Genomic DNA, 21,970 nt, shown 5'->3' on the forward strand with positions numbered 1-21,970 from the left:
GCCTGGATTGTTTCTAAGCGTCACACGTCTAAGCAGTGTGTATTTTTCTTTGCTCAGGCAGTCCCAGGCAGTTAGACAATAAGGCAGACTGGTGAATAGCAGCCTTGCTGGGATAGTAGCTACTAGCTCTCATCTCCCTAACAGATTGTGCTGTGACATGTCTGAACATGTAAGTGTACTGGAAATGGTTTATATATGCAGCGTGTACGTGAGTTGCTGCTGCTAGCAGAGTGGTATCATTCTAGCGGGCAGGCTGGCTGAACGCAGGATGACCCATCTCCCCTGAGGCTCCAAATCGCTACATCATCATCATCAGTCGTTGCTCTCAGTGGAACAGATGAGATTTCACTCCCATCAAGCACTAAGCAGGAACCAAGGCTGCTTTACTAACTGGATAGTGTACCCTCATAAATCTGTAGGAATCTACAATCTAATCTTCCCTTTGGAAGTCACTTAATTTATAACCTCAATAGCTTGAGGAGATTTTATTTTCCATAACTTGATGTTGAAGTTTTCAGGGTTTGCCTAAATTTGGCTTGATTTCTGAGCGGACTTGGCAAAGAGACGACAGCTGAGGGCAATTTTCAGTCCTCACTCTTCTTCTGATTAGATTGTACCACACACACACACATTGGCATATACAACCACACTCAGTCCATTCCCTCTGATCATGTTTCACTGCCTGTATGTGTGTGTGTGTGTGTGTAAATGTATATAAATGTATATATGATGTGTGTGTTTTCAGGTGCTGATATGCGCTGAAGATGAGTGGCATAGGAGACAACTCGTTGGAGCCTCTGTGCTCTGACCGCAAACGTAAACTGTCCACCTGTGACACACCAGGCTTAGGGTGAGTGCTGTAACTTATGTTAAGCGTCTGCTGCTGTTTTCTGGTGTGAATATAATGCATGAGGTCACTTCCTTTCCTTTTGGCTTCACGTCCCCACCCCCCACGCAAATGTGTGGCTGCTGCCAGCAAAATATCTGAACCATCTGAGCCACGGCCGTGTGGCCTGCGTATGGACGGGGCATGGGGAGGTGAGGTTGTCATGGTAATGTGTCTAATCCCTTTGGCACTCTGGCAGGTGTGACAAGCGTCGGAGGGAACAGGAGAGCAAGTACATTGAAGAGCTGGCTGAGCTCATCTCTGCCAACCTCTCCAACATTGACAGCTTCAACGTCAAGCCTGACAAATGTGCCATCCTCAAGGAGACTGTGAGACAGATCAGACAAATCAAAGAACAAGGTACCGCCACTGTGCAAACTACACCCATACACTCTTGGTCATAAACCAAGCCACACACCGTACAAAACATATAATTTGTTTTCTGTCCCTTTTGGGGAGTAAACTGTGAATAGAGTTAGGCTGGATCTTGTCAAGTGCTACAGGACGGATGATGCGAGTGATGAAGTGGTGTGTTTGGTTCATGGCCAGCTTGCTTCGGACCGACAGCCACTTCGGCTGTTTGTATTGCTGGAGGTAAATGGACACCAGTAATTGAGACCAATCCTTGTTGGTCATGGCTCAAGGCCGTCAGTGACAGTGTGTATCTAGTTAGTGCTAAACCCTGCTTCTCTCTGAGGCACTGCTGGTAGACGCTAAGGATTCAAAAATCAGACCTTGTAGAGAGTCACTCCTCTCCGTAGGTCAGTCATTTTGACAGATTTGACATGATTGGAGGATATTTTCTTCCACCTGTTTTAGCTCAGTTGAGATAAGATGTGAGGTTAAGTGGGTAAGGAAGAGAGAGCGCAGTCACATTGGAATCTACCCAGAGGGTCACAGCTGGTTACTACTGGCCCCGGGTGTTATGCAGCCAGGTTGCCATAGTTACAGGATGGGAATGATGGAGGGCCTCTTTTTTTCCTTCTCTTTTCTGCCTGTTGTTCTTTTAACACACCTTCTCCCTCCCCTTGTTTACACATCTTTGCATCAGTTTCTCAGGCGTCTCCTTTTTTTCTTTTTTTTTTGTCAGTCACTACTTTCTCAGCTCCATTTGTCCATGCAGCTAGTTTGGTTAGAAATGGAATTAAATCCAGTGTCATTATTTGCCGTCTTGCTTAGTGTCACAGATGACCCTTCTATATAGAGCGGTATCTAACAAAGCCTCAGACACATGCTGATTTTAAAAATAGAAAGGCATGCTAACCATTTATCCGTGGCTCATACTGCCACCTGCTGGCCAGGAAAAAAAACTTCTGTTATTGTATTAGGAAAGCAGTTCCCACAGCATACTGGAAATCATAGAATGGTTGCCGTGAAATGATGACAGTATCCTCTGGAGAAATGCTGTAAAATAACATTGAATATACTGTGGCTGAAAACAGCATTAAAATGACTTAGTACCAAGTAAATAACCGGCATAGATGGATGTTGTAAAATGACAAATCTTTGTACCAGTTGTGTGATGCGCTTCTTGTGTCCTCAGGAAAGAGCTCTTGCAGTGATGATGATGTCCAGAAGGCGGATGTGTCCTCCACTGGTCAAGGGGTCATTGACAAGGACCATCTGGGACCGCTGCTCCTACAGGTCAGCTTGGGGACAATCACCAGGGGGCAAAAGACCAACACCAATTAGCTGCTGTTCCATATGCTGGACTAATGCTTTGCTGTCATTGCTCATTTGAAGTTGATTAGAAATGTCTCAGCTGTCTTTTTGTAACCAAATAAGGTAGATTTTATTTTGTTAACTATTTTACTTTGTTAACCATTTTGTGGCCCTTCTGTTCTCAGGCCTTGGATGGCTTTTTGTTTGTGGTTAACCGAGAGGGCAGCATTGTATTTGTGTCAGACAACGTGACACAGTACTTACAGTACAAACAGGAGGAGCTGATCAACACCAGCGTGTACAACATCATCCATGATGAGGACAGGGAAGAGTTTCACAAGAATCTACCCAAGTCCAATGGTGAGACATGGGGGTATACATGTCTAGGTGCATAGCAGATTTTACACCTGCTTACCTGAATGTACACCTAAACACTTACTCACATACAGATGCATAAATGATTGAACACGATTGTTCCTGCACACACACCGTTAACTGTTTCCTATTCCTCTCCATAGCACCAAATGGGGCATCGTGGGGTGGCGAGGCACCCCGGCAGAAGAGCCACACCTTCAACTGTCGTATGCTGGTGAACTTTGTTCATGAAGAGAGGCCCGGGAGCCAGCGCTACGAGGCGATGCAGTGTTTTGCACTCACTCAACCCCGAGCCATGATGGAGGAGGGAGAAGGTAACATCATTATAAAAAAGCTTTGAATGTTTATCCAACAGTTAAACAGATGACAACATTTGGGATATCAATTAACCAGCAGCTACAAACTAGAACTCATTTAGATTTCTCAGTGACACTGGCTTACACATAGTATGTTTACTATGCTTTCTGCTGTATTTATTGGTCAGTTTGTACTTCAGTGTCACAAATAATCATCACAAGTAGGCTTCTGAATGTCCTGTTTCTCCGCCAGTATAGCGTAATGAGGACATAACAATGCATCTCATCTTGTTGTTTAGATTTGCAGTCTTGTATGATTTGTGTGGCACGACGCATCATTGCAGTAGAGAGGACGGAGAGGTTTAGCACTCGACACGAACTGTCTGGTAAGTTTCTGCTGTACCTTCCTCATGTGTATTAACTGTTAGACATGACCTTTGAAAATGTTTTTGTTAGGCACATGAATATACAAACTGTCAAACTGCCCTAGGTCATAAATGCTGTATTAGGTGGCATTGGCATTTTAATTAACTGTGTTAGGAATATGCAGTATGTCTAAAACTCTTGCTTTTTACCACCACTGGCCATTTTGTGTTTGTATAATCTCAGTGGTGAATCTTCTATTCCAGGTAAACTGATTGAAATTGAACAGCAGAGCTCTCCTCACACCACTATGCGTCCAGGCTGGGAGGATCTGGTGAGGCGCTGCATGCAGATGTTCCTCCATCGAAGTGAGGGACAACCATGGTCCTACAAACGCCACTATCAAGATGGTATATAACTCTGCCCCTACATTCATTAGCATATACATTAATGTTATGAATTACATTACCGCTGCACTCTAGCAGGTGTATGGAATAGCAACTTAATTTTTCAGACTTGTTTCGGGTGTGAAGAATTATCTAGAATTAGATCATGGTCACAGACATTATGACGGGCAGAACAGCAGGTTTGAGCACCATCAAGAAAGCAGAAATCATAAAAGTATACAAGGAATGTACCAGAACGCAAGGCACCTCATTAAAACATTTGGTATGTGGGACACAGCACCAGGTAGATGAGTTCTTTCTTGTTCTTAATCTAACAGACAGGCAGTCAGCTTCACAAATAAAAGCTTTAAGCCAGTGAACACTCTTTATATTTATGATCACTTGAATGAAAAGCATACAAAGAGGTGCATGTGAGACGTGTTGTAGTTATAACTTCCAACGAGTCATCAAGTCCAGCCACACCTTTTACCATGCCCATTTGTTGTGTGGAAAAAACAGATCTGTGTTGTGACCACATCACAGGCTATATGGAAATACACTCCCTGCCACAACCAGCCTTTTTTATTAGCATTTGCTTATTATGTTGTTAGTGTGGGCGTGCTTTGTTATGCATCCTACGTTTCAGGAGCTTTAATTCTCCTTTTTTTTTTTACCCTCTCTCTCTCTTTAGCTTTCCATCATGGCCACGCAGAGACCCCACTCTACCGCTTCTCTCTCTCTGATGGCACCCCAGTCACAGCCCAGACCAGGAGTGACCTCTGCAGGAATCCCAACACCAATGAGCCGCACTCTTTCCTCTCAACACACTTGCTACAAAGGTGCAAATGCTGAAAAAACAACAACTAGCAAAAAAATTTTCTCTTGCATAGGATTATTGTCTGTATGCATGAGAAAACTATGTTCATCAGCAACTTGACTATGACTAACTGATAATATTGACAAAAGAGCGGAGACTAAAATTCCCTTTAAAAAAACATAAAAGTTGTCAAAAACAATATTCTAGACTTATTTTTTTGTCATTGTTGTGAGTACTGACAATTAATGTTTGTTATTTACTGTAATCTCTTGTAGGGAGCAGAATGGTTATCGTGGAAACCAGGGAGGAGGCATGAGGCCACAAAACATGGGTGTGAACAATCCCAATCAACAGATGAACATGGGTCCGGGAGGGGGCATGGGCATGAACAGGGGCTACAACATGGCTGAACAGGGCAACATGCCGCAAAGGGGAGTGCCTCCGTATGCTGGAGGCAACCGCATGAATCCCATGAACCAGATGAATCAAATGAATCCTATGAATCAGATGAATCCTATGCATCAGATGAATCAAATTAATCCCATGCATCAGATGAACAACATGGGTAACAACATGGGTCAGATGAATCAGATGAATTCCATGCATCCAATGAACTCCCCCATGAGTTCCATGAACCAGATGGGGCCCATGAATCAGATGGGCCACCACGGCATGCATCAGCAGCAGCACCAACATCCGCAGATGGGTCAGTTCCATGGAGGTGGAGGCGGACCTGGAGGTGGAGGGTACGGGATGGGAATGACCAGTCCCCCCCAGGCCAGCCCAGGGATTAATGCTCCTCCACACAACGTCATGGGTTCCCCCAGAGTCCGAGGAAGCCCTAAGATGGGTGCCAGCCCCTTTTCACCCGGAGGTATAGACCAAACGTTTCCTGAACGCTTGAGAACTTTTAGTAACTTTTAATATACACGTTAATTTAATGTAGAATCACACATTTTCTGACACTTACATGGATTGATGACATGGCTCTGCTTGTTTGCTTTGCAGGTATGAACTCTCCTATGAGCTCCAATCACCCAGGTAACTCTGGAGGTACCACCTTCTCCAGCAGCTCCTTGAATGCTCTCCAAGCCATTAGTGAGGGAGTGGGCAATCCGATGCCCTCTCCCCTCACCTCTCCTCCCCCCCACAAGCCTGACAGCTCTCCGAGCATCAACTCGACCAACCAGGTAGCAGGGGGACCCTGTAAACTCCCACCCTACTCTGACTCCAAGAGCCCAGGTAGCTCACTGGGGGCTGGAGGAGAGCAGCAGTCTCAGCAGCACCCACACACCCCCACCAGTGAGGGCCTTTCTGACAAGCCAGACAGCCAGGCCAGCAGAGAGGTGGGTCCACCTGGGGGAGAATCCAATCGAAGGGTCTCTGACAGCAAGTGCCACAAGAAGCTTCTGCAGCTCCTCACCTCCCCTACAGATGAGCTGGTGCCACCTAATCACACTCCAAGCTCTGGGCCCAGCTCCACACCTGAGGCTAAAGACGGAACAGCCAGTGTCACCAGCCCCTCGTCTTCAACAGGAGTGTCCTCCTCTACAGGCGGGAATCATGGCGCTGTGTCCTCCTCTGGTGGTGCAGGACATTTAACAAGTCAGTCACTGCAGGAGAAGCACAAGATCCTTCACAAACTCCTGCAGAATGGGAACACTCCTGACGAGGTGGCTCGCATCACAGCTGAGGCCACTGGGAAGAGCAGCTTGGAAGGGGCACCAGAGCCTGGACCTGCAGCCACTGCAGGGGCTAGGGGATCAGAATCAAAGCAGGAGCAGCACAGCCCTAAGAAGGAGAAGCCCCGTGCCCTTCTTCACTACCTCCTCAATAAGGACGACTCTAAAGAAGGTGGTGATATCAAGCCAAAACTGGAGGAGCTGGAGGGCAGAGGAGCTCAAGGTGCAGGGGTCACCAGCTCTGACCCTCACTGCATGGATAGGAAGGTCAAGTTGGAGCCATGTGATGAGGTAGGGCCAAAATTTGTTAGATGTAGTTTAAAATGCGTCTTTTAACATGGTTTTCTAATCATTCTTTTATCCCACTGGTTCAGACGGAGACCCTAGAGACCATTCTGAGTGGCTCAAGAACCAACTCTGGCTTCTACCCTGAACCAGACTCCAGAGCAGGGAAGGAAGTGGGAAACAAACTAGCAAATATGCCTGACAGTTTACATGGTATGTCAGTCAGTTTAAGAGTATCGTGATTAAAAAGTCTCATTTCCACTGCATGGTGTGGCCATCAACTCGAAATGTGTGAAGGTCTGTAATCTAACGTTGTTAATGTGCAACTTTCAGAGGGGGAGAGAGGACCCATGCCTCCTGCTCCACGTGGGTATCAAAGAGCCTTGTCCATGGATGCCAAGCCCATGGGTGGTGAGGGACCAGTAGGAGGAGGGCTGGCTGGGAGAAGGAATGTCCCCTGTCCCACATTGGTCAAACAGGAGAACATGGATGCTCCAATCCGGACCGGGGGTGTTCCCAACGGCTTTCCAGGAGGCATGGGTGTGTGTCCTCCAAGGGGCAATCCAACAAGTAACTTGAACACTTATTTCTTTGCATGGCTTAGACAGCATGGCTTTCTAGGAGGACCTGGGTCCCATAAAGTATACAACATGGAGATGTTTGTTTTCTCAATACTACGTTCTTGATTAAATACTCAATGTTAATGTTAATGTGTGTGTGTTGTTCAGGAGGTATGGGCAGAGGAATGGGAATGCCGCAGCGCCCTCCCATTTCAGGGCCAGGGGAATGGGGGATGCCAAGGTCCAGCGGCAGCCCTGTGGCCGGACCAGGACACCCTGGTATGGGTCGCTCTGGTCCAATGTCAGGACCGATGATGAACCGCTCCAACAGTGTACCCGGAAACACCAGGTCTATGCTGCAGCAGCAACTCATGGATATGGGTATGTCTTGTGTGTGAAATTAACTAAGTGGATGTTGTGTTGACTGTAACTAATGAGTAATGAGTCTGTAATTTAATCAAGTAAACATTTAAATGGAATCATTCTGCTAAGGGACTGGTGGATAAGTTGACTTGCTGTTTCCACTCTATGTTGACCATGCACCACCCATTATCACCTCCGCAGGTACCAATGAAGCCAATATGGGTATGAACCGGTTTGGTGGACATGGGCCACCACCTCAGTCCCCGTCCTGGCCAGACTCTGCTATGGGAATGGATAGACCTCAGAGGAACACAAACAGGTAAATCATTCACGCTGGTCCCAACCAATATGGCTCTTGTTTTTTTCAGGCTTAGTTTACCTCAAACTAAATTCAGAAGCTGACATCAATGGTGTCTGCCATTGTAGTCTTCTTTTCTTGAAGTGACCCACCATCTCTTGTGATATTTGTTGTGATAGGGACCAGTTTGGACACCCCCTGGAAGAACTTCTGGCCAACACAGAGGGCCCAAGTGATGAGCGGGCACTTCTTGACCAGCTGGACTCTCTGCTCAATACCGCGGATGTCATTGCTCTACAAGAGATAGACCGAGCCTTGGGCATCCCTGAAATAGTAGGCCAGGTACAGGACACCCCCACAGTATACATTATGTGTTGTATACACTCATTTTGTTAAAGAAATGCTAACACATTAGCAGTGTTGGGCCCCACTGCAGCCCAGATGAGCTTCAGTTTCTGAATTTGAAAATTTGTTCCCAATCTGAGTTGCAAATTTTAAATACAGTCATATTATATTTAAATTCTTAGTTGTCTGTTAGATATCACGGTATGAAGTGGACAGCTAGTTGCTCCCTCATTTTAATTTGCATGTAAACACATTCAGTCTCTCAGTGTTCTAAACTCACTGTGTATTTATATTATCCTCTCTGCCGATAATTGTATGATGTGATTTGAATGTGGGTTCTCATTCCTCATCTTAAATGTCAGCTTGCAGTAAAAGCTCCCACTGTTTTGCATCATCTTGTTGTGCAGGCAATCTGTAAGCCTGATTTGATGCTTGTGGTTCCCATGCTGTTGTTTTTTTTTATGTGTATATGTGTTTTATGTTTGTGTGTTAGTAGTTAAATTCTGTAAATAGCCATATCCAACTTTGTGTTGACTTTGCAGTAATCTGTTTTGTCCAAATTGGCATGACATGCAACTTCTCTGTGCCACAGACACAGGGACCAGAAGGCCACCAGCAGGGCCAAGATCAGGGCCAGGGCCCGCCATCAGAGCCTTTTCCAGGGCCGGACTCCTCCTTAGGCATGGACCAAAAGCCCGTGTTTAACCAAGGCTACCCCGGGCCTCCAGGTCCACCGTCCATGCAGCCTGGTTATGGTGGCAACACGATGCAAGGCCAGTCTCCGGGAGGTTTCAACCCCATGATGAATCAAATGGGCCAGACGGGCAGCTTCCCTGGCATGGCGAACATGGGCAACCCCCGCGCAAACATGATGCGACCTCGCATGATGACTGCCACCAAGCCTCTCCGACTACAGCTGCAGCAGAGACTGCAAGGACAGCAGGTAATCACATTCACACAAACACGCACATAATATTTAATCTAAACGTCACCTACAACGTTAAGGAATTCAGCTTGTGTGTTAGGAGAAGTTGGTGGCTTCTTGGATGTCACATTAATAGTGAACATAATAGAAACTGGCATATTGACCTGCCTTTATCTTGTTTCATCTGGCAGTTTATGAACCAGACTCGACAAGGCATGAAGATGGAACATGCCCCAGGAGGAAATCCTGCCATGCATCCAGGCATGCAACCTGGCATGCAGCCTGCAGGCATGGGTGCTCAGGTATGTAGTCAGCACTTCTTCACACATCTAACGTAGTGTGCATTCACTTGCCACTTTCAATCACATCAGTCAAGTCACCATTTTTTTTTAGAATTAAGGTCAAAGTTTGTTTGTCTGCAGCCTGGTTTCCTGAACGCCCAGATGATGGCTCAGCGCAGCAGGGAGATGATGACAATCTCCCAGATGAGGAGGCAGAGGATGATGATGCTCATGCAGCAGCAGCAGCAGCAACAGCAGCAGCAGCAGGGGCAGGGGGCAGCAGGAGGCTTCAGCCCTCCTCCAAATGTCACAGCACCAGGAGGCATGGACAGCCCCATGGGAGGACCCCCTATGAACCAGGCTGGACAGCAGGGCTTCAACTATGGAGGTAATTATGGTGAGTTAACAGAGACACAGCTTTATATCATTCCTCCTTGGATTTTTAAGTTTTACACTCACAACTGTTCTCTTGTTGTTGTACTTGCAGGGATGAACCAGCAGGGAGACCCATCATTCATGGCTCCAGGGAGCAGCCCACCAGGGAACATGATTCAAGGACGAATGGGAGGTCCTCCTCAGAACACCATGATGCCAGGGATGCAGGGAAATCCACAGGGAGGCTGGCCACAGGGTGGCATGCCACGCAACAAGTATGTATCATCCAGCTTCCTTGGGCAAAATAGTTTAGACTCATCAGTTATTCAAGAGTAGATTTGTAGGTGAAAGGTTGTGATGTGTCCGATGTGTGACTATTTTTTTTTCTTTCTGATTTTCCAGCTCATACCCCCAGCAACAGTTCCCTCAGCAGGGCAACCAAGGCCAGTTTGGACCCATGATGATGAACAACACCATGGGTGGACCCGGGCCAGTCAGCGCGGCCGGTGCGGGACAGATGGGCCAAATGCCAGGACAAAGGCACGGCCAGATGCAGGGCCAAATGGGCATGAACCCCATGGGAATGGGCAGAATGCCAATGGGACCTGATCAGGTTGGTAGTACTTTGTCACATGAGTGAAGTGGGCTTACATAAAGTTCAGCTGGTTGAGTTGAAGGATAACATAGATGTATGTAAAATGAGTCACTGATTTTCTGTCTCTGCAGAAGTATTGCTGAAGACCTGCAGCTGACAGCAGAATCTGGAGCCGTTCATCTGTGGCAGAGCGGTCTGAGCTGGACCTACACACACCTACACACACACACACACACACACACACACACACACACACACACACACACATCATAGGAGTTCTCCAGCCGAAAACGTGATGCAGGAGACTTGACAAAACACACCGCTCATCTCAGAGGAAGTGGGCTATAAGGACAGACATGCGCTGGGCTTCATCCCCCAACCAAAGCCTCACATACTGTAACTCTGTTAAGGTGATGCACAAACACACAATATCAATGTGTGCGTGCATGTTTGTGTGTGTCCATGCAAACGACCAGGAGCTGTCGGGCAGTATTCAGTGTCACAGCCAGGCTGCAGAACGGGACTACGGTACATCTGGCTGTGGCGGCACTTTACCTGGAGGCTTCTGTGCGGAATAAAGATCGATGCAATATTTCTTTATCATTACAGCCTTACTAGAGATTCAATGCCTTCACAACGATGGGTTTCTGTTTTCTTTCTTGTCCTTTGGTTGCGCCTCATCCTTGAAGTCATTGGAAGCTATAAGCACACCGTTTACTATGTTATGCAGATTGGAGCAATAACTCTTGTCTCTATGCTTTAGACTGTAACTGAGCATCATAACCCCTGTTATAAGCAAACAAATGGTACTGCAGTATTAGATGTCTCAAATGTCCTCTGTGAATATGAATTGTAAATATTCTACAAAATATATCAAACATGCTTTTTAAAGGCCCATTATTGCACAAAGTATGAGACCTGGTTGTATTTTTGTGTCCCATAGGTCAATACTGATTAGGTTGATTTGCTTTTTTTTATGCCTTTGCAAATATTGCAGGTGTGTTTGGGTTTTCCTTCCTTGTTTGTCATTTTCTGAATGCTGTATTTTTTAATTTTCCAAAAAAAAACAACAAAAAAATAACTCATGTATTCATGTTTTTAGCGAGGCACTTTTACTTGTGACGAGTATCTGATGAGTTGAAGGTTTGAGCTTTCACACAGTCAGAGGTTTTATTTTATTGAAAGGTGGCAGGAGTGAATTCTGTCAGGGGCAGCCAAGGACATAAAAATGATTTTCTTGGTTTCTGTGTGAGGTGAGCTGTTTGGGTTTTGTCTGCAGTACAGTGAAGACGGGAACACACACTCCCCAGTTTACCAACACACCTTGTCCCTGCAATGTTCCCTTCCTCCCACCAGCTCTGTCTGTCAAGTGTATTTTTATTCACCCCATCTTCTTTTGACTGTTATCTCCAACTCACTGAATCTACCTTTTCAACATGCGCAATCCAAAGATATTTTTCCATATCTCTGTATAGTTTCTGAGGTTTCTGGTGTACATTTTTTATGATATGTGTTATATTAGTCTGATGGTAAATGGGTACATATCATGGATCTGAATAAGCATATGATGGTTATGTACTGTAAAGGGCATGGGCCTCAGTTGTTTGACAGTGGGAAGCTATCGGTGCAGTGTCAAGAGGACTGGAAACTCAACCCCACAGCAGAAAGTTTTTACATCCAGAAAAAAAAACTAAGCATGTTTTTGCTGTGAAAGAGAAATACCAATGGAATGAAATCCACTTTAAGACATATCAATATCTATTTTTCAGGAAACAACTTCATTTTATGTCCAGATTTTGTTACTTCAGGAAAAAGGAACTTTGTAGAGATTGAATGAAGTGCAAAAAGAGGCAAGAGATCATTTGGTTTGTTTAATCTTTTCTTTGTTTGGAGGTAAGATAAGCTGTTATTTTACAGGATGTATATTACAGAATTTTTCTGTTGATGTTGATATTGATGTAAATACAAATTTCTATTTAAACACCCTTGACTCTAAATCTCTGATTATTTTCTGACTCTGATTATGAGCAGTGATGCATCCATGCAATTTACTCAGTCTGACTTTAGTAGCAGGACTAATCAGCCAGTATATTGCACTGATAAAATAATCACTTTGATCAAACAAAACTAATGAGCGCTGCTGCTGTTGGGTTATTGGAAGAAACTAATGAAAGGCTGATCCATTCCAATTTTAGATCTAATGTTCTTCTGTCAGAGGAAAAGCTGCTTTGCTTTGATTTCCAATATTACACTCTGCTTATGATTATCTAGACAAGTTGTATTACAATGACCTATTACAGGCTATTATAAAGCACATACAGTGCACAGTGACACTGTGACACACTGATGCACAGTGGTGGAAGCAGTATTCACTTACAGTAAGTAAATTAGAAATGCCACATTTTAAGTACTACAATGAAGTATTTTTGATATATGACATTCCTAGTACAAGTATTCTAAATTATATCTGAGTAGATGTAAAAAAGTATTATTAGCAAATACATATAACCAAATATTTAAATAAAAATGACCCAATCTGCAGGAAAATATCTCTGTTGTTTGAGAAATTAATTAGGCTGTTGATGCTGCTCATTGGCAGCAGCATTTTATTGTTGTAGCTGGTTGAGGTGGAGCTGGTTTCAAATACTTTGTGTAGAATTTGATTGTTTAATCCAGGCGGTTTCCAAACTAGGGGTCTGGCCCAAGGACAAGATAAATATTGGAAACATGAAAATACAAAGTTATGCTACACATTTGAATTTGGTAACTTTTTTCTAAACTTTGCTTTTCTAAATGAAAATTTGTATACACATTTTGTCATACCTTTTTGGTCTCAAACAGTAATAACAGTTCACCTCATACATAAAAATAAGCAAAGATTACACACTGTTTTGTATGTGAGTGCAGGGTCACAAGGCAAAAAGGTTGGCAACCAATTTTTTTTTTTAGATAATCAGCAAGTAATACGCCATTGTAAATAAATGTAGTGTAGTAAAAAGTGCAATATTTCTCTCTGAAATGTAATAAGTGTAGTGGAGTAGAATAAAGGAGAATTAAATTAAAAATGTTAAAGTCAAGTAGAAGTACCTCAAAACTGTACCGCACTTGACTAAATGTACTTAATTACTTTGTAAGTATGAAGCCACATTACATGAATAAAACTCAGGTGAGGTAACAATTATCCAAAATTGTGCTAAATTGAGTTAAATGTTGAAACAACAGATATTTTATGACAACACAAACCGACATATTAATATGTTATTGTGCCACTTTGGCCAGAAGGGGGCGCTGTTGTTTACTAATCCCCTCTGCAGACTAACACTCTGCACACAGCAGCAAGTCAACGCCTACAAAACACTGAAATACATCTCACGCTCGCAAGAGGGCGCTAACTACAAGCGAGTCAAAGTGAAAGGACATGATGTTTGATTCGTGTTTATGGACTGAGGGATTAAAATAATAATAATAATTAAGACTGAAGCAAATATAAAATCCAAGGCACTAATAAGATTAAATAGCAATAAAATATCGAGCACAGACTTATTATGGAGACCACAATAGCCTGGTCTTCATTTTCTGCACAGCTCAGCCACATTATGTAAGAGGGATTTGTATCTGCCATTAAGATAATTAGAAGTGATTAGAAATTAAAAGGGAAATGCAATAAGTGATTTTCAGAATAAATGGAAACATTAAGGTTTTGTATATGTTAAAACGCTTCTGTTCGGTGACTTGTGGAGACGAACAGCCACAGCATTGTAGGTTCTTAAAAAAAAAAGAAAAAAGAAAAGAAGAAGTGTATATATTAATAGCAAATTTATAACATACGACTGTACTGTGGGAATCTCTACCCGAGAGCAACTCTCTCTCTCTCTCCCTCTCTCTGAGTGTTGGCGTGGTTCCCGGCCCATCTGCGGCCTGGCCCGTGGATTACTGTTTGTTAATGTTTCAATCAGCTGTGTGTTGAGGAATGTGGAGCTATTTAACCTGAACTTCCCCAGGTGTGCCGAGGCGCCGCTCAGTCTGGGCCCCGCCGCCCTCCCCTGCCCTTGGCACAAAGCTATCACACAAACACAATCACACACTGGCCACGCCGGGGCTGCAGCTGTGCGCATCGCACCGCAGGGAAATGGGAAAAACATTGCACCAGGGAGACAGAATAAATCTTATAACGAATCGCCTCGCCAAAGCCAGTTTAACCCCTGCAGTGCCGAGAAACAGAGAGAGACGAACAGTGCTGATTTACACCAGAACATATTGGAACACCATATTTAAATGGATTTTTTATGGAGTGAAACCATTTTTTTTCCTTACTCATTTCATTTTTCTCTCCTAATAAACCCTCTTACATCACTTTATTTGTGTCAGCGATTTGTTCACAACACGTGGAATCTCGAATCCTCCACATTTCTCCTGACTGCGATGATTTTATTTTTCATGTATATCTCAAACTCTGTCCACCGTTTGTCAACATCTTTAGAGTTTTTTAAAGTGAGACTTCCTCTTGTAATGTGATATGGTAATGATCCATAGAGAGGCAAATTACCATTTTAACTGGCTATGAGCCATTATGTTGACCACCAGCTTTGGTTTTATGTTACCTAAATGACTTAACAGCTTCTTCTAGGTGTAGTACTTTATAGTGACAACCTCTTTACACTCACTCTGTAGTCTAATGAATGAATGTGAGTGGGCCTGCTATTAATCCCACTGATAATGAGGCTGATAACAGTCCATAATAACCAAAGTGTCACATTTTACAGCTATGGTTATAGTTTTTTTTTTTTTTTTTTAATCAACACTGAAACTCCCCCTCAGGTATGATATGATATGAGACAGCATGAGTCAGTCTCTCATACACACATTCACACACAACGACACAGAGGAATTCTTGTTCAAAAATAATTGTCTTGTTTTAATAAAAACACCAATAAGGTACATTGTAAGAAACAATATCTTCACATAATGTGGCATTGTAATATACAATACAGTTTGTCGCTCAGGAATCTGAGAAAAATGTACAAAATGTTGAATTCTCTATATGGTTTACACAAGATACAAAGAGCGTAACAGAAACATTAGCTTTCTTTTAAAACTCTACAAGCAACAAGCGACGCTAGTTGCACTGAACTTGTCTTGGTCCCCCGGCTAACCCAGTCTATCTCTGGACACCACCGGTCTTTCTTCTCTCAGGGCCCTCTGATGAATCGAGAGCCCTGAGTGACAGAGATCCTCGCCGGTGGAGGATGTGTCCACACAAGCTTGTATTTTTCTACCATTGGGAGTTTCAAACGTCCCTACACAGTTCAAGGTTTTTTTTATTGATGTGTTCTTCACATCTAGTAGCCTTGTTCGTTCTTCGCGGTGCTTCGCTGTGGGGTGATGGTGCGATGCTTCCACGAGCTCTTAACGGCACATAATCCTGTCGTCCGAGCATCCATTCTGAGGGAGGAGAAGAGAGAGAGAGGTGGTTGATTAGTACATCTGTGTTATGTAGTTATAAAGCTGTCACAAGCAAATCCAGAGGCGCAAAACTAACTTTTACGCACGGTGTCGCCAACTTTACGCACGTGTGCTGACGTTTAAAAACATAATTTACAGTGGTGTGTACACCTCTGCAAGACAGAGAGCTGTTCTCGGATTTATTCTGCATCGTATTTGAATTGATATTTACCTCAACTGCGATGCTGGCGAGCTCTGCGTTCAGGGTGGTCAGCGGTGTGCGAGGGACGCTGCCGGCGGAGAGCTGGCGGGTCTTCTCCGGCTCGTCCAGCTCGACCTGCAGGTCCCAAATGTAGTCGATGACGTGCTGCAGGATCTCCACTTTGCTCGCCTTCTTGTTGGTGGGCAGGGTGGGCACGAGCTCCTTCAGCTTGCTGTAGCAGCTGTTCATGTCCTGCAGGAATACGCTCATCTGCTCATCCAGCAGCGGGATCTTGCATTTGGAGATGGTCAGACTCTGGTCGGACAGGCAGCGTACCATTTCCTCGCCGCCGATCTTGCTCTTCAGGGCGCAGGTAGATCCGACAACCTTCATGTTGATTAGTTTAGGATGTGTAGTTTCCAAAGATGACGAGGTGAAAAAACCGATTAGTTCAGCAATGAGGCTTCTCCTCCTCTTGTATGTTGGTAAGGCAATGTTGACAGTTTGCAACATCCACATGGGCAAACCTCCGCGGCTTTATAGCAGAGCAGGAGATGGGGGCGTGCCAGAGCTGTCCTGTTTGAAGACAGTAAGCCAATAAGAGGGCTGCATTTGTATTGTTGGGTAGGTCCACAACAGCACTCCCAGCCAATGAGCGCTCTCGCCTGGTTATCGGGATTTACAATCTGTTTGAGGGATGGCGTTACAAATGGAAACAAATGTGTGTCTTTTATGGGTAATATGTGGGAATCCAGCTGTCCATGGCTTGGGGACTCTGCAGGTGTAGATTGCCTGGGGACAGTCAAGGGGTGGTGAATGCCTGGGTATGTACTGTGAGAATGTGTGTGGGATGGGACAGGATGAATGGGATGAATGGTTAATGATAATTAGGCTGCCACAGTGCCCTAGATTTGCCTCACACCGTTGTTGATGGCACTGCAGATGTGGATGACAATAGTACAGTAAAGCAAGGACAATTGATGGCCGAACAATTGTGGGAAAAGGTTCACTTTTTAACTTGAGGATAATGAAGTTTGTTTGTCTGTCACTAAAGAGATTAGCAGCTTATTAAATTTACCAGATCATTAGTTTATTGAGATTACTATAAATATCTGCTGCGCAGTCATCCCCACACCACATATGCCTGCTTTTTAAACTCAAAGCTCTCTTTATGCTCACAAACTGCACTTTTCCCCGCAGCACAGACTCTCTTTTTCCTGCTCCTCCGTGCTGAAGGACGCCCAGTGTGAGCAGCAGCTTCACGGATTCCTTCACATGTTTCTGCAGTGTGTGCTCAGCCTTGTGTGCACACTCAGATCGCATCGCTCTGTTCTGAATCTTCCCCCCAGATTGTCCAAACAAGCCCGAGCAGACTGGCAGGCGCCAGCGCGGTGACGTCACCCATTCATCCGAGCCTTGACGCCTGTCAGCCTGGCGCCGCTCGGGCGGTCTCCATGGAGACGTCAAACAAGAGAGCCTCGCACTCCGCACTGCTTCCATTCACCTGCGTGGCGCGCGGAGCCCTGAGAACAAACCGGCTCCGGAGCTTTTTGTCGTTCATTTATCACCTTTAAAAAGCAGCGGGATGAGATTACCGCCCAGCGCACCTGCAGAGCCGCCGCTGTCAGCCGGGTCAACAGCGGGGGGAGACAGAGGGGGAGGGACGCTGGGCGTTATGGTGTTTCCGCATTTTAGGACAAAGTAACTGTTGCATTCCTCCACACGGCCCACTTTGACTACTGTATGTCCCTGTGGTACTATACAACTTATTTTAAAGACTCGACTTCATGCACTTTAGTTCATGTGCTGGAATTTAGTTTACCCTGCTGTCAGGGATGATAGTTTATCATGTCAGGCACTAGTCTATGAGGACACTGAACACTTTTTTTTTTTAAGGAACAACAAATAATACATTTAAAAAGTAGTTTGACACTACTTTATTTACTACATTAATCTTTATTTTTCCACTATAATATTGCATTAACATAATAATACTCCATTACAAACAGCCTATTACTTAACTAGCCTGCATTCAGAAGAAGTCAAGTAATAGTTCAAGACAACAAGTAAAGAAATAAAAGTACTATCAGCTAAAGTACCTATTAACCAAGAGAATTGCCCCTGCAGTGCCATATTATTGTAGCTTAGATTTTATATTATTTTATTTTTATTATTGTCTTGTTATATTATTATTACTGATCTATTAATGTGTGACCTGTATTTTAAGATTGTAATTGGACTTAATAAAATTGGACAATAATTCTGCATTTAGTTATACAAGCGGACAAAGTCTTATATGAGTAATCAGAATATGTAAAGTACCTATAGCTGTGAAATAAAAGTACAATATTTGTAATAAAGTAGAGGTATAAAGTATCTCAATATTGTACTTAAGTACATTATTTGAGTAAATGCACTTAGCTAGATTCCTCCACTGTATAATACCATATGTTACTCATCAATTAAACTCTTTCATTTGACAAGAATGTGCAACAGAATTGTTTATAACTGCATGTTTTTGCAAATGTAACATTTTGTTTAGATAACATTATTAATATCGTGGTGACTGCACAAACTGATGCACAGTTTTCATCGAGTCTTAAATTAATTTGGCCCGTCTTGAACAAATCAAAAACAGCCTTTTTCTCTTCTCTTTAATAGAATTGCTATTTAAAGAGCCACTGCTTATATGTGCACAGATGTTACCAGACCAGAGATAATGTCTGCAGTGCTGTGCTGTCGTGTAACAAAGTTAACTACCACCAGGACTGTTTCTTCTAGCTGTTGCAGTAGCCTGTAAAAACTTTTTAAAAAACTTTCTTTTTTTTTCCTTTCCTTTTTTTTTCTTTTTTTTTTTTTTGCCCTCTGTCCTAGGTCGCAGCTGACAGGGCGGAGGGAGGGCTGGGTGGGCAGAACAATGGGAGTGCGGTGCAGGGATTGTGGGAGAGAATCTAGGCTGGAGCCACAGTGTCTGGAGCGCCCCTCCACTCCCCTCATCCAGCTTTTGTTCAGCTGCAAAAGCTATCAGCACTTCCTACTGACACCAACAATAACTCCACACAGCTGGGCCCTTTTTAGCCTGTTTACAGCACATCAAGGCGAGGGGAGAGAGAAGACAGAGGGATGAGGCAGAGGAGGGGAAAGAAAAGTGAAACATATTAGCTCCTGATTTTAACTGACAGAATGGCAGTGCCCTCTCCCAGCTCCCCTTCCCTCCTTCATCACTGACACAGAATTCATTTCCCAGCGGACTCTTTACATGTGAGCCCATTATCACTTGCTATTTTATCCCTACGACAGGCTACTGTTTGTGTCAGGGCTGTTGCGACATCCTGCATCAATCAAACAGCAGAAAGGCAACCCTTGTATTTTTATTTTTTCAGGACATTGTGTATCTTGGCTATATTTGTACCAGCGCACACACACACCTCATTCCCCTGTAGCGTTTTTTCAGGATAAATTGTTCCATTTCGTGGAGGGGAAATGTATTGGCTGATACGCCCTTATTATCGCTACAGCAAATAGATCTACAAAAGCACACTACAGGAAGCCACAAGGGGAAAAGTTGGTACGGGAATTCATTCAGAGGAAATAGGACATTCCAGTAATGCTTTCTCACTTTTGCTGCTGTTATTATTGCTACAGGGACAATAAGTAGTACGTGTACTACTTCCTGAAACATGAAAGTGACCAAACCACAATAATGGCGCAGGAGAATAAATGCTTTCTTAGACAGTGGATTTGACTTCAGTGTGATTATTGCGATACACTGTTGAAAAGAAATGTACAGGAATTTGATTATGAGAGGAGAGCACCACATGCAAGTTTTCAACAATTTTTACTCACACACACACACACCTACACACACACACACACACACACATAGGTCATCTCCTCGCAGCTGTGGGATTAGTTTCCAGTTCCCAGTCTCGCTCTTCCTGTTTGCTTGATAATGATCACACCTGTGTGCAGGTGTGTGGAGAGGCTCATATGGGACTGGGAGGGGTGAGCGTGGTGTCAGATACAAAAACTTTTACCACAGCGCTACATCTTCCCCCAGCTGAGTGGTGATTGATTGGTGGCACTCACGACTCATCAGTCAACCGGTACAAGAACAGGAAGTTTGTGCTGAATTTGAGAGTTTGTTATGTGTGTGTATATAATGTGTTTCACATAGCCATGGGTGTGTGTTATGTATGCTTCTGCCTGAATTCCTGGTGTGTCTCAGCGTGGCCTGGCACCTCCCTGGGCAGCCCAACCTCTGTAATGACTGAGAACCAGTGGTTGGGAGTCACTTCCTGTGGGAGTCCTGGTTCAGAGATGTGTCATCAGAAACGCAGACCGGCTGGAGCCTTGCCGCCTGTTGGGTGTTTTTCCTGTGTGCAGGCAGGCAGCAAACTTAGTGGGTGGATGGATGCCCTTCCCTGAGAGCCAGGGGCAGGTTACAGGAATACTATCTCCATCTGGGGGAGAAGCCTCACAGAGATCCTTGAAGCCCCACAGGTGTCCTCTCTTCTGTGTCCTTGGCCCAAGAGGACTTGCAGGGACAGCTTGGTCTCTCTCTATCTCTTTCACTCTCTTGTGTACATGTGTGCATTCACCGGACCCAAAGCTCACCCCTCCTTCACACCCCTGTGGCCATCTCCCTCCGCCTGGTTCCCACACACACTATCAAAGCCCTTTAATGGCTTCTAATTAGCTCCCCATCTGCTGGTGACAGCGCACTGGTGGCATGCTAAAGCACCCATTGAGAGCATAGGCTTTGTGCTCTGGAATACTTTCCACTCCAGTGGCAATTGCCTGGAGAGAGAGCTTTAGTTGGGGGTGTGGGGGGTGCCGGGGTGGGACTGGGTGAGGAGGGGTGAGAAGGAGACGGAGGAGGGGATGCTGGGTAGTGTTCTCTACAGTCAGGGGGCTTGTGGGAGGGCAGGGGTGGAGGGATACACAATGGGAGACAGTGTTACGGCTTGTTGCAAATCTAATAACGCCAGAGTCTCTTTTCCGTCCACTGGTCATCACCCCCACCACCAGCAACTATTTCACAATCCCACCTCACCCCACCCTCTACATCTTCAATTTTAGCAACAGCTTGGCTCTGAGATCTCACAGGGGACGGTCGGGTCAGTTAAATCTGACTCTGCGCAGAGGCCATGGTGAAACTGGCAACACAACCTGATGAGGTGCTCTATTGTCCTAAGGAGCCCCATGGCTGTTGCTCCCTTTTGGACCAAACAATAGATGCACCTCTATAGAAACTGTAAGTGTAGCCTAATGAGGCCTCTTCATTAGCGGAACCTGCCTATCATGTGTGAATGTGGTCTGTTTGTCAGATCCTATGAGGCCTTCTCCTTTCCAGGACTTCCAGCAGAGCCCAGGTCCACTGGTAGCAGAAGGGGGGACCAGCTGTTCCCAGCTGGTAGCCAGAAGCTGCCTATGGGGGACAGGCCTGATTGCTTCTGGCCAGCTGCCCCCTGCTGTAGTGAGGGAGATGGAGAACAAACAAATAACTGCTTCTGAGAAATCATCAGAGCAACTCCATCATCATCCTCACTCTAAGGCCACCCTTTGGTTTATTTATTGGCAAATCAATCCAAGCTCATCATCAACAACAATGTTCCCTGAAAATATTCCTTTGGTTTTGTAAAATAAGAAAGTAGACTAACAAATTCAATTAAAGCAACTTCTGGTGTTTTTAAGATTCCATGGCAACTGAATGCACCTCTTTGAAATGACGGCCCTGTGTAAAGCCACGTATTTGTGTGTATGAGACGAATGGTCTGTCACCTAACCTCTCTGTCCATCCCACACACACACACACACACACACACACAC

The 21,970-nt window shown here is 44.6% G+C and overlaps 2 protein-coding genes across 4 annotated transcripts in view; one reads left to right on the forward strand and one right to left on the reverse strand.

Moving 5' to 3' along the window:
* LOC104939176 (nuclear receptor coactivator 3) overlaps positions 1-12,479 on the forward strand; it is a 28,798-nt gene extending 16,319 nt beyond the window's left edge. For 2 of the 3 annotated variants that reach the window (XM_010755682.3, XM_010755675.3), the window contains 21 exons: positions 746-850; positions 1,086-1,246; positions 2,430-2,530; positions 2,734-2,908; positions 3,067-3,237; positions 3,519-3,605; positions 3,849-3,992; positions 4,660-4,807; positions 5,061-5,659; positions 5,794-6,758; positions 6,842-6,965; positions 7,086-7,322; positions 7,481-7,693; positions 7,877-7,994; positions 8,153-8,315; positions 8,911-9,261; positions 9,435-9,545; positions 9,666-9,921; positions 10,012-10,174; positions 10,302-10,512; positions 10,626-12,479. In XM_010755682.3, the coding sequence (XP_010753984.3) occupies positions 765-850; positions 1,086-1,246; positions 2,430-2,530; positions 2,734-2,908; positions 3,067-3,237; positions 3,519-3,605; positions 3,849-3,992; positions 4,660-4,807; positions 5,061-5,659; positions 5,794-6,758; positions 6,842-6,965; positions 7,086-7,322; positions 7,481-7,693; positions 7,877-7,994; positions 8,153-8,315; positions 8,911-9,261; positions 9,435-9,545; positions 9,666-9,921; positions 10,012-10,174; positions 10,302-10,512; positions 10,626-10,637 (4,596 nt within the window). In that variant the 5' untranslated portion in view covers positions 746-764 and the 3' untranslated portion in view covers positions 10,638-12,479. The remainder of the gene's footprint in view (positions 1-745; positions 851-1,085; positions 1,247-2,429; positions 2,531-2,733; positions 2,909-3,066; positions 3,238-3,518; positions 3,606-3,848; positions 3,993-4,659; positions 4,808-5,060; positions 5,660-5,793; positions 6,759-6,841; positions 6,966-7,085; positions 7,323-7,480; positions 7,694-7,876; positions 7,995-8,152; positions 8,316-8,910; positions 9,262-9,434; positions 9,546-9,665; positions 9,922-10,011; positions 10,175-10,301; positions 10,513-10,625) is intronic. The other variant, XM_010755689.3, reaches the window with a different exon arrangement.
* Positions 12,480-15,382: 2,903 nt separating this feature from the next.
* On the reverse strand, positions 15,383-16,660 carry id1 (inhibitor of DNA binding 1, HLH protein). Its single transcript, XM_010755708.3, has 2 exons — positions 16,169-16,660; positions 15,383-15,936 (listed from the first exon to the last, which is right to left on the reverse strand). Exons 1-2 carry the CDS (start codon positions 16,655-16,657, stop codon positions 15,901-15,903), a joined length of 525 nt encoding a protein of 174 aa, XP_010754010.2. The 5' UTR covers positions 16,658-16,660; the 3' UTR covers positions 15,383-15,900.
* Between the last annotated feature and the right edge of the window lie 5,310 nt (positions 16,661-21,970).

Source organism: Larimichthys crocea, chromosome VI (genome assembly GCF_000972845.2).
Source record: "Larimichthys crocea isolate SSNF chromosome VI, L_crocea_2.0, whole genome shotgun sequence".
NCBI lineage: Eukaryota > Metazoa > Chordata > Actinopteri > Sciaenidae > Larimichthys > Larimichthys crocea.

What these genes read in the sequence shown, in the direction of transcription:
- id1 (XM_010755708.3), bottom strand. Translation starts at nt 16,657, where the DNA reads ATGTGGATGTTGCAAACTGTCAACATTGCCTTACCAACATACAAGAGG. An exon ending in TCGCCAGCATCGCAGTTGAG is followed by an intron (nt 15,937 to 16,168) that starts GTAAATATCAAT and finishes CTCCTCCCTCAG; the next exon opens with AATGGATGCTCGGACGACAG.